General features: G+C 39.8%; 1 protein-coding gene across 1 annotated transcript in view; it reads left to right on the top strand.

Moving 5' to 3' along the window:
* The first annotated feature begins 6,457 nt into the window (after positions 1–6,457).
* PRDM2 (PR domain containing 2, with ZNF domain) overlaps positions 6,458–17,332 on the top strand; it is a 134,854-nt gene continuing 123,979 nt past the window's right edge. The window contains exons 1-2 of the mRNA XM_006883634.1: positions 6,458–6,563; positions 8,414–8,517. Coding sequence (XP_006883696.1) covers positions 8,509–8,517 — 9 coding nt within the window. The 5' untranslated portion in view covers positions 6,458–6,563; positions 8,414–8,508. The remainder of the gene's footprint in view (positions 6,564–8,413; positions 8,518–17,332) is intronic.

The following is a 17,332-nucleotide window of genomic DNA, read 5'->3' as shown; positions in this document are numbered from 1 at the left end:
CCACTGCTATTTCTTTTAGATAAGATCAAAATGGAAAATAATTTCAGGGTCAAATTTTGATCCTATATGCAAAAGTTGGGAACAGAGAAGAAGAATCAGTAGTCGGAAAATATGGACTCAGAGACAGAAATGGAGCTGGAGATAGAATGACTGAATTTTGCACAATCAGTGACTTATTCATCGCAAACACTTTTTTTTCTTTTTGAGAAAAATTTATATTTAGAATTAGCCCACTGGACTCAGTTTAGATGATCCCAATTTTGTTGGCAACATCCAGAGCATCATAATCAGGAGCAAGTCGAACATAGGCCTTCTTCTCTTCATCAGGCCTAATCAAAGTGTTGACCTTAGCCACATCAGTGTCAAAGAGCTTCTTTACAGCTTGTTTAATTTGATGCTTGTTGGCCTTGACATCCACAATGAACACAAGTGTGTTGTTATCTTCTATCTTCTTCATGGCTGACTCAGTGGTCAGGGGAAACTTGATGATGGCACAGTGGTCAAGCTTGTTTCTCCTGGGGCGCTCTTCTTGGGCTGCCTTCAGAGTCTCAGCTCTTAGGCCTCCAGAAGGTGGGTGATGTGCAGATCTTCTTTTTTTTTTGGCTGTGGATGCCCTTCAGGATGGCCTTCTTGGCCTTTAATGCCTTTGCTTTGTCTTCAGTTTTGGGAGGAGCAGGGGCTTCCTTCTTTGCTTTCGGTACCATCTTCGTAGAAAGGTGCAAACACATTTTTAAGAGACATAAATGCAGGTTATATGCATGGATCTCACCTGATGGTATGCATAGGAATCAGATCGATTACATCTGTGGAAGGAACCACTGGAGACGCTTAATATCAGCTGTGAAAACTAGGCCTGATTGTGGAACAGACCGCCAACTACTCATATGCGAGTTCAAGCTGAAGCTGAGGAAAATTAAACCGAGTCCATGGGAACCAAAATATAACTTTGAGTCTATCCCACCTGAATTTCAGAACCATCTCAAGAACAGGTTTGAGTCCTTGAACATGAATGAACGAAGACCAGATGAGTTGTGGGAGGATATCAAGGGTATCATCCAAGTAGAGTGCAAAGGTACATTACAAAGACAGAAGAGGAAGAAAAGACCAAAATGGATGTAAGAAGAAACTGAATATTGCACTGGAGCACAGAGAAGCCAAAGTACAAGGAAGAATTCAAGACACTAAAGACCTGAACAGAAGATTCCAAAAGGCAGCGTGGGATGACAAAGTAAAATATTACAATGAAGTGTGCAAGGAGCTGGAGTCAGAAAACCAAAAGGGTTGGACTCGCATAGCATTTCTTTAGCTTAAGGAAGTGAAGAACAAATTAAACCTGGAGTTACTATAATCAGGGATGCTTTAGGCAGAATATTAAATGATCCAGGTGGTATCAAAAGAAGATGGAAAGAATATACTGAGTCATTGTATTGAAAGGAATTGGCAGACACAGAAGAATTTAATGAAACAACATATGAGCAAGAGCCTATGGTGATGGAGGAAGAAATTCAAGCTGCTTTGAAGGAAATAGCAAAAATAAGGCCCCAGGAATAGATGGTATACCAATTGACATATTTCAGCTAACAGTTGCTGCCCTGGATGTGCTCACCAAGTTGTGCCAAGAAACCTGGAGAACACCCACTTTGCCAACTGACTGGAAGAGATCTATATTTGTTCCCATTCCAAAGAAAGGTGACCCAACAGAGTATGGAACTGTAGAACAAGATCGTTGATTTCACATGAAAGCAAGATTCTGCTGAAGATTATCCAAAAACGACGAGAACAGCACAGTAGCAGAGAACTGCCAGAAGTCCAGGCTGGGTTTAGAAGGGGTTGTGGTACTAGGGATATTGTAGCTAATGTTAGATGGATCTTGGCTGAAAGCAGGGAGTACCAGAGGAATGTCTATCTGTGCTTCATTGATTATGCAAAGGTGTTTCACTGTGTGGACCATAACAAACTGTGGCTGACTCTGAGAAGGATGGGAATCCCAGAACACTTGATTATTCTACTGCGAAACCTATACTTTGACCAGGAGGCAGTGGTCAGAACAGAGCAAGGGAACACTGCATAGTTCAAAATTGGGAAGGGTGTATGCCAGGGATGCGTCCTATCTCCATACCTTTTCAACCTGTATACAGAACAGATCATCCGGGAGGCTGGGCTCTATGAGGAGAAATGTGGGGTCAAAATTGGTGGAAGATCTATCAACAATCTGCGTTACGCAGATGACACAACCCTGCTTGCTGAAACTGAGGAGCACCTGAAGTGCTTGCTGCAGAGGGTCAAGGACTGCAGCCTCCAATATGGATTGAGGCTCAATGTCAAGAAGACAGGGATTCTCACCACTGGGCCAATTGGCAGCATCAGGATGGATGGTGAAGAGATTGAGATTGTTCACAGCTTTTGTCTGCTTGGCTCCACAATCAATACTCTTGGCACCAGAAGCCAGGAAATTAAATACTCTTGGCATCAGCAGCTAGGAAATTAAAGAACGTATTGTGATGGGAAAGTCTGCTGTTAGGGACCTCTCTAAAGTACTGAAGAGCAACAGCGTGTCTCTGGAGACTAATGTGCGTCTGGTACAGGACATTGTCTTTGCAGTCACTTGTTATGTGTCAGAGAGTTGGACAATGACCAGGGAGGATAGAAGGAGAATTGATGCTTTTGAGCTTTGGTGCTGGAGAAGAGTATTGAGGGTACCATGGACTGCTAAGAAAAACAGATTTATCCTAGAGAGGGTTAAACTGGCTGCTCCTTGGAGGCAAGGATTCTGAGGCTTCATCTGACATACTTTGGACATGTTGTAAGGAGAGACAGGTCCTTGGAGAGGGACATCATGCTTGGAAGGGTAGAGGGACAGCACAGGAGGGGAAGGCCCTCTCGGAGGTGGATTGATTTGGTGACTGGGGCAGTTGGGATGAGTGTGTCAGAGACAATGAGATTGGCACAGGATAGAGCAGAGTTTAGGGCTGTAGTACATAGGGTCGCTATGAGTTGCAAGCAACTCGACGGCACATAACAACAACATGGGTAAGAACTAGGACGATTCTGTTAGAGCATAATATTCTACCTGAAGCTGCTACATGTATGTATGTATATGTGCGCGCACGTGTGTGTGTGTGTGTGTGTGTTGCATGAGATTGCAGTTTATGATGTGGTAGGGAATTTTTTTTTAACATTCTTTTGATCTGAAGGTATATTTGTAAACTGACATCTTGAAATAATGAGCATATTTTACAAAGGATAATTCTTGTTAAAATAAAATAAAACCCAGAATAATACTCAGATTCAGGAAATGCAGGCACATGTGGAGAGAATACTTTCCTTATATGTTACTAATTTCTGTAACCCCTTCTCCATAAAAGAAGAGTGGTGGCGTAGCGTTGTGCTGCTGACCTAAAGTCAGTGGTTGCAACACACCGCTTGTTCCGAGGGAGAGAGATTGGTCATCTTCTCTTGTAAAGATTTACAGCCTCAAAAACTCCCTGTAAGGTCACAATGTGTCAGAATTGACTCAGTGACAGAGGGTTTTGTCCCCCTTCCCCCCCTCGGAAAAGATGTGTTAGCTTACAAAGAATTATTTGTTCATGCAACAAATATTCCAGTGACAACAAACATTTGAAGTGCATTGCTAAACGTTGGAAATGCAACGTGGAATAAGATAAGGCACCATCTGTCTTCATAGCTGCTGTAATTATACAATTATTTAAAATTGGAATACACATTATGAAGGAAAATTAAGAAAGAAGGTGACTATCTTTAGGCAGATCGTCCCATTCACATATTCCTCTTCTAGTTCTTGACTCGTTGGTTCTTGTAGAAATGTTCTAGACACTAATCATAGCCTCTGCTGTAAACATCCCAACATCCCAACTTGTAGGAGTTGGTTGAAGGACACACATAAGGCCTGTATAGGATGGGAGAGTGCAGGTTGAGATTTGTTCACTGTATGTGAAGGAGCTTTGGATGTCTAGTATGTAGGGAGTTTCACACCTAACCCAACCAAGCCTGGCTGGTGTTTGAATCTCTGAGCAGCTCTACGGGAGAAATATGGGAAGTGTTTTCCTCTGTGGTTGACAGCCTTGGAAACCCAATGAAGGGTCAGGTCTTCGTAGGAATCAACACAGCAGCAAAGAGAGTTTTTGTTGTGTTTGAGCCCCGTCATGAAAGATACCAAAATAAATGGGTGGGAAAGCTTTCCTTCATGAGATAAAAGAACCCAAATGAAACAGTGGGCTAGCCAGAAGCAAGTAAATGAATACATAGGAATTTTCTTTTAAATTCACAATGTTTCAGAAATTTCTATCCAAGTGATCTTCAATTTAAAGTTAAGTTCTAGATTTTCTATAGGAATGACTATAGATTTTCCTTCCGCTAACATGCCCCTTAAGTCTCAGGGCAGAAGATCTGAGATGATATTCTAGCAGATTTTTATTTAGAAGCCCCACTGTTTTCATATATGTGGATTCTGTAGTAAGACAAATATTCAGACCCTACAGAGCCCTAGAATTTCTCAAGGCCTCAATCAGTCTGTCTGTCTCTCTCTCTGTGTGTGTGTGTGTAGAGGGAGAGAGAAGGTGTATATAAGGGGATCCGGGGTACTCTTTGTAGTAAACTCTGTCATACCTATGAGATAACACAGTGTCTCAGACTGAGGACATCCTTGGTAAATAAATGCTGTTATTGGTATTATTGGAGGAATGCCTCGAAAAAGCAGTTTAGATGAGAAGCCACGTGGTCTTTTTAAAGTGCTGTGCTCTTGGGAAGGTTAAATGGTGTCACATCTTTTTCAATATTTCCTTTGAGTTGCATCTGAGAAAAGGGATGCTAACGCTTCTGCTAAGGCTTCTGCTGACTAGTAGTAGAAATTGGAACTGTGGTGAATACTTGCTGATAATATTTATTAGTGTCATAATTATTATGTAGTTTCGGAAACTTAACAACACAATAACCTTCTCCCTTTTGGAAAGGAAGTAGTCACATTTCCAGGCATCCAGTTTATAGATTAAACTATTAAAAACAAGACACTATTCCAGTGAGAAATGTGTGTACTAATTTCATTCACATGTTGACTAATTAAAAATTCCTTCAGAGCATTTTCCGCAGGTAAATTCGGTACTGCCATGTTTCAGAAGGCATTTGAATTGCTTGTGAGGATGTTGCGGGAGTGAGGGCGGGGGGAGGAGGCAGAGTTGTCATCACGCAGTGGGGAGAGGTATTTGTGTCTTCCGAACGGTAAAGACTGGTGACTCTTCTCTGCCCAAGAAATAACTGTCAGGCCATAAACGTTCTCTCCTGTGCATTCCATCCCCAAGTGGGCCACAGTGCATGGTGAATAGACCTCATTAATGCCTTTCTCCTTGCTTTGAAATGTATTTCTCTCGAAGCAGTCAAAAGATGTGAAAAATAGAAAATTAAAATGCTAGGAGCGGCAGCCTTGGATAGTCTTCTTTCCTTGGCACATAACGTTCTTGACAACTACAAGAGCTTCATTGTTGTGGGGAAAATTAACCTTTTTTTAGCCCTTGGGTTTGCTTTTTGCCTGCATCTGTTCTTCTAAAAGACCTTGAGCAATGTTTCCTTTTGTAGTGAACTAAAACACTCTGAAACACTCACACTACAAAACCCATAATTCTTAGCAGTGAGGTCTACACCATTTCTTTTGTGGTATCAGTTAATGGCCTTTAGTTTTCCCAATTTAAAAGCTATTTTTTGAAGTAATAGTCACTTTGTAGCAGTGGACAGAAACTCCCTTTCCTGCTTCCTGAGATCCGTGTTTGATAATAATAAAACCTTTTTCCTTAAGAATAGCCTATAATTTGGTGAGCACTTTTTTGAAAGTCTTTATTTCTTAGTAGCCTCATGACAGAATGGCGACTTAACTGTTTAGTGACTTGATATATTGTGCTAAAATGTATTTCCTGGAAAGGTTACACTCCCAGCAAGGGGCCAAAACAATTTTTTCATTGTCTTTAGGGTGGGGAAGCCTTTGAGCTCCAGTCTTAGGTGAATTGCTGCTGAGAGCATGGATGGGGTTTGGTTGAGGTAGTTAGAGTAGCTTTTAGGAGTATGTGCCTGCAGTGTTCATGACGTATGAAATGTTGATTTGTCAAGTGGTAGCCCTTCAGTCAAAGCTGTGCATAAACTCCATTTTGTTGCTTGATTAATTGAGAATTTAAAGCTGTGGGGAGCCAGAGATTTACATAGTTTGAAAATGGCCACAGGTGCCTGGAACAAAATAGGTTAACAGAGACATGCTTGAAGGTTGCAGTGGTTTCCTTTGGAGATTCACAAACATGCATCAGAGCCACTGCTGAAATGCTTGCTTGACCTGCCAGCCTCAGGTTTCAGTTACAGTTTTGCATATTTGCTTATTGGGCTGGAAAATGAAATGTTGACTGGTTTTGCTTCCTTTTCTACGATCCTTCTGTTTCTTGATTTATAGAACGCTACCGAGCCTGTGGCAGCCACTGAGACTTTGGCCGAAGTCCCTGAACATGTGCTTCGAGGACTTCCGGAGGAAGTGAGGCTTTTCCCATCTGCTGTGGACAAGAACCGGATAGGTGAGTAGAGTACGACCGTCGAGAGAGACAGGATAAGGAACAGGCTGCGTGGATGCTTCTTTTGGGGCCATTTAAAGTAAAAAGCTCAGCATCCAAGCAATAGATTTGTACTTTGATTTGCAAAGATTCTGTGGTCTTTCTTTTTTCCATCAAGAATCCAAGGTAGACATAGATTATAAAAATAAACCCAGAAGTGTGTTTACAGACACACATACACATAAACACACACCATCCATCATAATTTGACTCAAATGTTCCCTTTCTCTGGTCTCTTATTTTCCCTGTAGAATATAATGTTCCCTCTGATTCTATTATGAACTGAGTGTATTTATGCTATAATGATTACTTTATAATTTTTTAATTGTTTTCACATCAATCCCTTTATTTTGAAGAACCTTCATGTTGTGTTGTGTGGTTTGTTTTTTATAATTATACTGCTAATTCCTGACATTGTCTAGACCCTCAGTAGGTATTTGAATGAGTGGTCAACTTAGAACCAAACACATTGCCAGGGAGTTGGTTCAGCCTCAGAGTGACCTTCCACTAGGTTCCTGAGGGTGGATGCAAACTGCTGACCTCTTGGTTAGCAGCCTGATACACTACGCACTTACACCACCACAGTGTCTTTTTTGAATGAATGATAGATATGACCCCAATTTATCTGAATGCTGTAGGGCTAGATTTCTCAGAAAGAAAGCTTATGTGCTTTTGGTTTTGTTTTTATGGCTTATTCTTTAGACGTCTAAAGAAGTAAGTTATAAAAATGTAATCAAAATACTGTCTTGGAATATCATGTTTTTATTGTTGTTAAGTGCCGTCGAGTCACAGGCGACTCATAGCGACCCTGTGAAGGAGAGTCTTCAACGCTTGGGATGTTTTTATTATAAATCCTTTTTTTGGTTAATGTATGTCTCATGTTCTGATTTTATATTTTTATATAAGTGTATGTGAATATATTTTTAATAAATGCTTTTGATAATCTTCATTTAAAGTTTGCATAATGGACAATTTGAACATTGATATTGTTCTCATGGAAGTAGTTGATTTTATAGTTCGACTAACAGATTATTAGCTGGGTTATCAAAATTTGATCCATAGTAGATGTACAGAGAAGTGGGGTCCATAACTCGTCCACACTTTCTTCCTTCTTTCTGTGTATGAAGAAATGGTGCCCAGAATGATGCTGTCAATGACAGAGTCCGTCAAGGCCCCAGTTCCCCTGACTCCTGGGCCATTCCTGCTGTTTTACCCATTTACCTCTCCATGGTGTCTGTTTGATTTCTGACCGATGAATAGAAAATAATAATACATCCAAGACTATCACAGGACAGAACAAATCATGCCTGTTTTAAACTCTGAAGAATGGCTGTCCAAACAGTTAAGTTTTCAGGAAGTTTATCTAGCAAGTAGAGGATATTATACTTTACTTTAGGCAAATAAACTTTAAAAGTATTTAAAAAGTTGTAAAATTGTATTTCTAATGTATAAAAGCCACTTATGTTTGTTGGATACAGTTTGAAATCTGTAGAAGAGCAAAAAAGTAGTTTAAAAATTACTGAGTTTCACTACATTATAGTATTTTTCTTTTAAGTTATGATTGTGCTTTTTGGTTTAAGTATTAAATACTATGATTGTCCTATCTGGGCAGATTTATATGAAAAAAAAAGAAATATAAAATATTTTTTCCTAAAATGAGTTATATGAGTTCTTTATAGAATATGTAGAAAAGACAAACATGTTTAAAGAAAGAAAGTTAGAAACTGTCATTGAGGACTTGATTTCATTTTGTTGCTTTTCGTTACTCTGGCTTTTTACTTACTAAATATTAAAATGCTGGTTTTATTTTTAAGGTGTCTGGGCCACCAAACCAATTTTAAAAGGCAAAAAGTTTGGGCCATTTGTTGGTGATAAGAAGAAAAGATCTCAGGTTAAGAATAATGTCTACATGTGGGAGGTAAGGAAGCATTGTAATCCTTTGTTTACCAGAGTTCTGTACATTTCCCCCCCTTTTTTAAAATGGAAAATAAAATTTTTATTTTATACTGGTTTATTTAAAAAGTTCATATACGTTGTTTTCCATGTCAGAGTTCTGTACGTTTTTAATCATTCACAGGCATTTTGTTTTATAACATTGTCATTGGTTAGAGTAGTTAATTAATTAATTACAATGTCACCTTAGTTGCTTTTGTTTATTGCCTTTCCCTTCATGTTTCTGTGTATTTTTAAAAGCATGATTTTTTTTTTTGTCTCAGGATTTGACATTTGGAAATGAAGAGAAAAAACAAAAACGCTTTTCTACCATTCTTTAAAACCAAGAATATTTTTATTCAAAAGAAAATCTGTTTCCTTGGATACACACTGCTGTTTATATAGGCTTTTGAGACTTGAAGCTGTTCAATAGTAAATGCCAGACGCACTTATTATGTTGCCTTGTTTAAAGTGTTGTGCTTTGCAGGTGAGACCTTGGCATGCTTTGTGTGGTCTGCCACTTTGCAGGCCTCTGGATCGAGATCACAAAAGATGCTCTGTGGTGGCTGCAAGGAAAAGTGTTAGCACGACTGTGTTTTAGAACATAATCTCTCACTTGCGGAAATATCAAGGGTTGGGTATATTCAATACATGGCTTATTTATATAGAGCCTTAAAGTTCTTCAAAGAGTTTCATATTTTATATCATATTTTCACAACAGTCTAGGAAGATGGGACAGATGAGATGACCCACGAATAAACAGAAGAATTGGCACCTTAGTAAGGGTCTGTGGCTTGTGAGTAGTGTAGAATTCCAACCATACGTACTGACAGTGAGGCAGGGGAAAATTGGGTGGCCTGGATTCAAGCTTTGTGATTTTGGATGAGTTAATCTTTGGGCTATAAAAATCTTCCATTTGAAATGAGAATAATAAAACGCTATCTCATTAAGGGAGCTGTGAAGATAAAATTTGTTGCTGTTGCTCTTCTTTCCTGGAGAGTTGCATGTGAAGGTGGCATACATGTTGAATGCGGTGCATTCTAAACTACTTTCAGAATACAGCTTACTTAAAGGAACACCATCGTGTGACTCCTTTTTAAAACAAGGAAAATTTTTGGATGATGACGAAAAGCGTTCCTGTTGTATTATGTTGAAACATATGTTTTTCACACATAAACATTTAAAGCATAAAAAGAAAATATGCCTTGGAAATATTTGGATATTTTTCATCAAGAAAGTTTTGTGGCATATTTATATGTTTTTAAATATTGTTTGGGTTTTTGTTTGTTTGTTTTTTTGGGTTTTTTTTTTTTTTTAGTACTCTAAACCTAAATAGGGAGCTCTGGTGGCTTAGTGGCAAGAAGCTGTGCTGCAATCACAAATGCATGCAGTTCGAGACCACCAGCTGCTCTGCGGGAGAAGGATAGACAGTTAACTGCCTCTGAAAACCCGACAGAGGGTCAGCTGTAGGTCGGTTCTGACCCGATAGTACACAACAACAACAACTACAACTCTAAACAATGTTTTTTAGTTAGGAAATTCCATAGTTTCCTTCAACAATTTTGAGTTTATTTTGTATGAGTCCCTTACAGTACTTCATCTGACTACTGAATTAAGAAGGCTTGAACACAGGGATTTGTCATAAGACCGTCCCAATCATGGTGTCCCTCTCCAAGAAATAACCTCTCCTAGCAACATGCCTTTAGGCATGCTTGATCATCTTTGCCTCCACAGAGCGCTCTGATGGCACCTTCTCTAAGACATAACTATTTGTTCTTTTGGCAGTCCGTGGGCTCTTTAACACTTTTCTCCAACCCTATAGTTCAGAGGCATCAATTCTAGCTCTCAAGTGCGTACATAGCAAGTGTCTGAAAAGACCATGGCTTGAATCAGGCACTCCTTAGTCCTCCTACTGACGTTGTTGTTGTTATGTGCCGTCGAGTCGCCTGCGACTCATAGCGACCCTATGTACAACAGCCCTAAACTCCGCTCTGTCCTGTGCCAATCGCACTGTCTCTGACACTCCCATGCCAATTATCCCAGTCACTGAATCAGTCCACCTCATAGAGGGCCTTCCTCTCCTGCGCCGTCCCTCCACCCTCCCAAGCATGATGTCCCTCTCTAAGGACCAGTCTCTCCTCACAACATGTCCAAAGTAAGTTAGACGGAGCCTCAGAATCCTTGCCTCCAAGGAGCCACCTGGTTTAACCCTTTCCAGGACAAATCTGTTTGTTTTCCTAGCAGTCCATGGTATTCTCAATACTCTTCTCCAGCACCACAGCTCAAAGGCATCAATTCTCCTTCTATCCTCCTTGGTCATTGTCCAACTCTCTGATGCATAACAGGTGATTGCGAAGACCATGGCCTGTATCAGACGCACTTTAGTCTCGAGAGAGACACCACTGCTCTTCAGCACTTTGGAGAGATCCCTAACAGCAGACTTTCCCATGGCAATGCGCCTTTTAATTTCCTGGCTGCTGGTGCCAAGACTGTTGACTATGGAGCCAAGCAAACTAAAGCTGTGTACAATCTGACATTACTCTTCAATAATTTGGAGAGGTCCTTGACTACAGACTTTCCCAGTCTCTTGATCTCCTGACTGCTGATTCTAAAAGTATTGATTGTGATATCACTAATCTATCATTGTGATAGTCAGTATATTAAGTATACACTAGATATGAAAACCTTTAAGCTTTTCACCCTGTGAAAGTATGGGAGTCGTCAAAAGAGAGAAAGATCCGGAATGAGATCAATTGACACATTCATGGCACAGTGAGTTTGAGCATAGAGGAGGCTGTGAGGATGGCAAAGGACAGGGTTCATAGGGTCACTGTGAGTCATATATGACTTGACAGCTCCTAACAACATTATCAAGCCACAACTTTTTATTCACACAGTCAGATGCCTTTGTCAATAAAGCACAAATAGCCATTCTTCTGGTATTCTTTACTTTCAGCCAGGATCCATCTGACATCAGCAATGAGATCCCTGATGCCATGGCCTCTTCTGAATCCTGCTTGAACTTCTGGCAGGTTCCCACCTATGTACTATTCTAGTCGTTTGTGAATGATCTTCAGCAGTATTTTGTTTGGAATTGAAATTAATGATAATGTTCAATAGTTTCCACATTTACTTGGATCACTTTTCTTGGGAATGGGAACAAATATGGACCTCTCCCAATCCATTGGCCAGATAGATGCCCTCCAAATTTTCTGGCATAGACTGGTGAGCACATCCAAGGCTGCAACAAGTCAGTTGGTATCCCATCGATTCCTGAGGCCATATTTTCTGCCAGTGCCTTCAGTGCAGCTTCCACTTCTGCCTTCATTGCCGTTGGCTCCTGTTCATAGGGTACTTCCTCAAATTTTTCAGTGTCAATTAATTATTTCTGGTACAGTGATTCTATGTATTCTCTACTTCTTCTTTTGATGCTTTCTGGGAATCCCAGAGTAATTAATTGTGCCCATGTGGAACCTATACTTGTACAGAAGGCTATTGTGCAAACAAAGCAGGGGACCACTGCATGGTTTAAAATTGAGAAGAGTGTGTGTCAGGGTTGTATTCTCTCTTCATACCTATTCATTCTGTATGCTGAGCAAATTATCCGAGGACTTGGACTCGATGAAGAGGAGTGAGTCATCAGGATTGGAGAGAGACTCATCAATAACTTGTGTGATGCAGCTGACATGACCTTCCTTGATAAAAGTTAGTAGAACTTGAAGCACTTATTGCAGAAGATCAAGGAATGCAACCTTTGGTTGAATTGCATCTCAATGTCAAGAAAACAAAGATTCTTACCACTGGACCAATAGGTAGCATCATGGTGGGTGGAGAGGAGATTGAAACTGTCAACAGCTTCATGTTACTTGGATCCTTGGTACCAGCAGTCAGGAAATAAGGAGACACACTGCACTGGGAAAATCGGCAGTTAGGGACCTCTTCAAATGATTGAGGAGTAATGTTTGAGTAGTAAGGTGTTTGAGGAGTAAAGTGTGTCTGATTCAGGTCCATAGTCTTTCCAGTTACTTGCTGTTCATCTGAGAGCTAGACAATGAATAAGGATGACAGAAAAATAAATGATGCCTTTGAGCTGTGGTGTTGGAGAAGAGCACTGAACATCCCATGGACGGCCAAGAGAACAAGTAGATATGTCTTTGAGAGGGTGCAGACAGAATGCTCTGTGGAGGCAAGAATGATGAGGTTTCACCTCACATTCTTTGGACATGTTGCTAGCAGGGCCTATTCCTTGGAGAAGGACATGATCCTGGGAAGGGTGGAGGGTAGGCTAAGGAAAGAAAGACCCTCAACCAGGTGGAGTGATGCAGTGACTACTGTAATGGGCTCCTGTGTGTTAGGAAGTGTGAGGATGGTGCAGGACAGGACTGGTTTCAGATCCTTTGTTCATAGGGTCACTGTGAGTCATACTTGATGACATCTAACAACAATAACAGCATTATGTATGTGTATGTGTGTGTGAATATATGGGAAGAGATGTGTGTGTGTAAATATATATATATATATATATATATATATAGAGAGAGAGAGAGAGAGAGAGAGAGAGAGTATGGAATGTTGCATATGGTTTGCAATAAAAATATTTACTATAATGAGGAAAATTAAAATCTTGGTAAAATTTAGTATTATTTATTTATTCTATACCGGATCCTGTTCTCAGACATGCATAAGAATGTCACTTGTTAGTGTAAAGGAAACTACTTGCTATCAAAATCTCATCTTGATTTGTTTTTCTGTCACAGTCCCTTTAGAGCAGGTTAGCAGCTGAGTTTGTACCCTAGCTAGAACTTCATTTTAAACCTAATCTCAGACAAAGTGTTAAATTGCTTTTCTTAGCCCCTGATTACCTAACCCAGTCTTAAGTCCTCTAGCCTTTCACCGAACACATTCTGCTAAATAAGAAGTAATAGGACAGAAATAGTTGAGTCTCCGCAGGGTGGATGTACAGAGCCAGGCAGGTTCTCAAGAGGAGAATGGTTTTGGTTTTTGTTGTTTTTGTTTAATCTGTGTCTGGTGGGGATCTGACACTGCAGACCTAATGCCACACTTCTATATCCACACTGAACAAATATTTTAAAGCCATTTACTGATAAAATATCTTAAAATTTACTTTTGTGGAGCTCAGAATGCTTCTAAGCAAAGTGAAAATGCTCAAAAGGTTGACATTTCTAATAGCCAGGAAAACCAGGGGTGGTTTTATTTTCATTATTTTGATAAAAAATAAGATTTTTTTTCCTGCTTCTCTGACACTCTCCCACACACTGCCATATATGCAAACACAGTATATAGTACTTTTATACAGATCACATCAGATGATGCATGTAGTTTTGTGATATGCTTCTCTTTCAATATGTTTTTGATGTATCTATGACAAATACTTAATCTCCATCATTACTTCTTAAGACTACTGGGTATATACCACTGTATATATACCACCTTTGATGTACTTAATTGGTCTCCTCCGTTGGACGTTTAAATGTTGTCTTCATATTCTTCAGATGATGAGACTGACATGCTGTCTGCTGCACTAAGGAGGCAGATTGTCTTCATTTCTTATAAACTCACTTTATGTACATATTTGCAGACTCATTATCTTAAAGTACTAGAAGTATAAATATTAAGTAAAAAAAAGTATGTACATTTTAACTTTTTTAATATATTTTGCTAAGCAGATTCTCCAGGAGAATTGTATCCATTTACTTAACCACTTGGAGTACAGATTTCTTCATAGCATTTTAAAGCTTGGGAATTGTTAATATGTTATTATTTGTTTTTCTAAGTTGTGCTGTCATCATTGAGTCGGAACCGACCCCCAGCTGGCCCTCCAAAGTGTTTTCAGAGGCAGTTAATCACACTGGGAGGAGGCAGCCCATCCTTCTCCTGTGGAGCAGTAGAGGGGGAGGGGTGGAGTCAAACCTCATGCCTTCAGGATTGCAGTGCAGATTCTTACCTCTCGGCCACCAGCACTCCCTGAGAACAGAAGTTAACTTCCCCCCCTCCATTTTACTCATTCAGGCATGACATATACGTTGAGTTGGGAGGATAAAGTGAGGAGGAAGTATGATTAAAATTGATAGAGAAACTCTCCATAGTAAGACTTTAATGTAATTGTTTTAAAGACTCTCATAGAGATGCTGTAGGGCAGAGAAGAACTGTCCCATAAGTTTCCCCATAATCTTTATGGAAGCCGACTTCATCTTTCTCCCCTGAAGCTGCTGCTTCTTGTTGCTCTTATGCATTGTCGAGTCAGAACCACCTCATTGCTGACCCTCCGAAGAGTTTCCAGAGGCAGTAAGTCCTGTGGGACAATGCCCATCTTTCTCCCATGAAGCAGCTGATAGATTCAAACTGCATGCCTTTGAGTCAGCAGCACATCCTTCCCGCAGGTGGTCTCGTAGTAAAAAGCTGCACGGCAGTACCAAAGGCATGAGATTCCAATCCACCAGTTGCTCCTCTGGAGAAGGGTAGGCCTTCTCCAGTGCGATTAAATGAACTCTCTGGAGGGTCAGCTATGGGTAGCTTCTGACTTGATGGCACAGAACAACTACAAGGCCAGCAGAGCTCTCTGTGAAGCTGCTCATGGGCTGGAAAAGCCAACCTTTAGTTAACAACTGAAATTGTAACCTTTTGCCACCAGGGCTCCTTATTTGCCCTTTACTCATTGTCGTTGAGTCATTTCAGACTCATAGAGGATTTTCTGTTGAGTTTCTAGGCTGCAGATCTTTGTAGGAAAAGACTGCCCATCATTCTCCTGAAATGTGACTGCTGGATTTTATCCTTGACCCTTTTAGTTCCCAGGTCAATATTAATTGGGGAAAAAAGTAGAAATTTCAGAGAAACAAACAAACAAAAATTTTGGATAATATTACTTCTCAGAGAAAACCGTTGTTAATATTTATGTGCCAGTAAATTTCAGATTATTTTTCTCTTCTCATGATCATATAGTTAAAATGTTATCATGTAATGCATACTTCCTAGAAATGCCTTATTCTGTCATCAGTGTATTCTGAATATATTTCATGTCAATAAATTCATCTTTGCATCTTTTACTGTTCTAGAAATAGAAATTGCATATTTATTGTAAAAATCTTTAAGAAAACAAAAATCTATAACACAGAAATGTTCCCCACATAATCCTATTAATTCTATAATAGTACGTCTTAATGTCTGCTTGAATCCTATCATATGGATGAATCATAGTTTACTAAGCTAATTCTATACTGTTTTCCATTTAGCAATAAATTGGAAACAGTCTGTAGTAAATCATTCTGCTGTAAACATCTTTGTACATACATCTTGGTATACTTGTCCAATGACCTCATTAGAATAATTCCTATAAGCATAGATAGGTATTGGTTAAAAGCATATGTGCATTATTAAGTTTTGCCTTTTGGTTTATTTTTCTAAAAAATTAGTTTATTTTAATTTCCAACCAACCCTCAAAATTAGACCAATTTGTTCTCTGATCAGAAACTTTGGAATTGTATATTTTCCCCATAATCTTTCCAACCCTGGTGGTTTTTTTTTCCTTACTTTTTCCCCCCCCTTTGATGAAAACAGTTTTAATTTAAAGTTACTTTTGTTTACTATCATTTTCTCTCAGGACAGGGCAGGGTTCAGAGCTGCTGTACATAGGGTCACAGGCAACCTGATGGCACATAACAACAACAACAACAATCATTTTCTAGAAAACGAAAAAATTATTCTTTAAAAAAATTTATTGTCTACCATCCAGTATGAGCAAGAAGATAGCAGTTCCTTTTGAAGTGAAGTGTAAACAGTTCGCTCGGCTGGAACACCTGCTCCTTGGAAAGGTCTGCATTGACCTGGAGGAACTGCTTTTCCTGCACAGCTTGCGAAACTGATGCTGATTGCAGGCAGCTGGCTCTCTCTGCCTCTCTCTCTAGCTGCCTTCTTTCCATCTGTGGGGCTTTCCCAGCACTGTGTCTGTGTTGTCTTGCATTACCTTTGGTTCTGCGGCCGTGCCATTATGTGGGTGAGGCATGGCTCGGCCTTTACTACTGTAAAAGAAAGCCTTTATAGTTTTGAGCCAAAAGACAGTTTATGTGAGGAAGCGAGGCAAGAAAATACCTGTGTACATTAGGAAAAAAGAAGTGTGGACTGACAATGTTTAAGGACCACCTACTCTTACTTTCCTTATTTTATCAGTGTAATCAACATAATGCTGTGGATTTGGTTTAATTCCTCAACTTCAGCTTGAGTTTGCATATGAGTAGTTGGTGGTCTGTTCCACAATCAGCTCCTGGCCTAGTTTTCACAGCTGATATTGAGCTTCTCCAGCGGTTTTTTCCGCATATGTAATCGATCTGATTCCTATGCATACCATCAGGTGAAATCCAGGTATATAACCTGCGTTTATGTCTCTTAAAAAATGTATTTGCTATGAATAAGTCATTGATTATGCAAAATTCAACCATTCTCTCTCCAGTTCCATTTCTGTCACTGAGTCCATGTTTTCCAACTACTGAATCTTCTTCCCTGTTCCCAACTTTTGCATTCCAGTCACCCATTATTCCAGTCACACCAGAGGAATGTATATGTGTTTCATTGACTATGCAAAGGCGTTTGACTGTGTGGATCATAACAATCTGTGGCTGACTCTGAGAAGAATGTGAATCCCAGAACATTTAATCATGCTAATGAGAAACCTATACTTGGAACAGGTGGCAGTCATCAGAACAGAGCAAGGGAACACTGCATAGTTCAAAATTGGGAAGGGTGTATGCCAGGGATGCGTCCTATCTCCATACCTTTTCACCCTGTAT

Source organism: Elephantulus edwardii, unplaced genomic scaffold (genome assembly GCF_000299155.1).
Source record: "Elephantulus edwardii isolate Elephantulus edwardi_28Jun2011 unplaced genomic scaffold, EleEdw1.0 scaffold00028, whole genome shotgun sequence".
Classification (NCBI taxonomy): domain Eukaryota; kingdom Metazoa; phylum Chordata; class Mammalia; order Macroscelidea; family Macroscelididae; genus Elephantulus; species Elephantulus edwardii.
The sequence above is the reverse complement of the archived record's forward strand: the minus strand, read 5'-3'. Positions and strand labels throughout refer to the sequence as shown.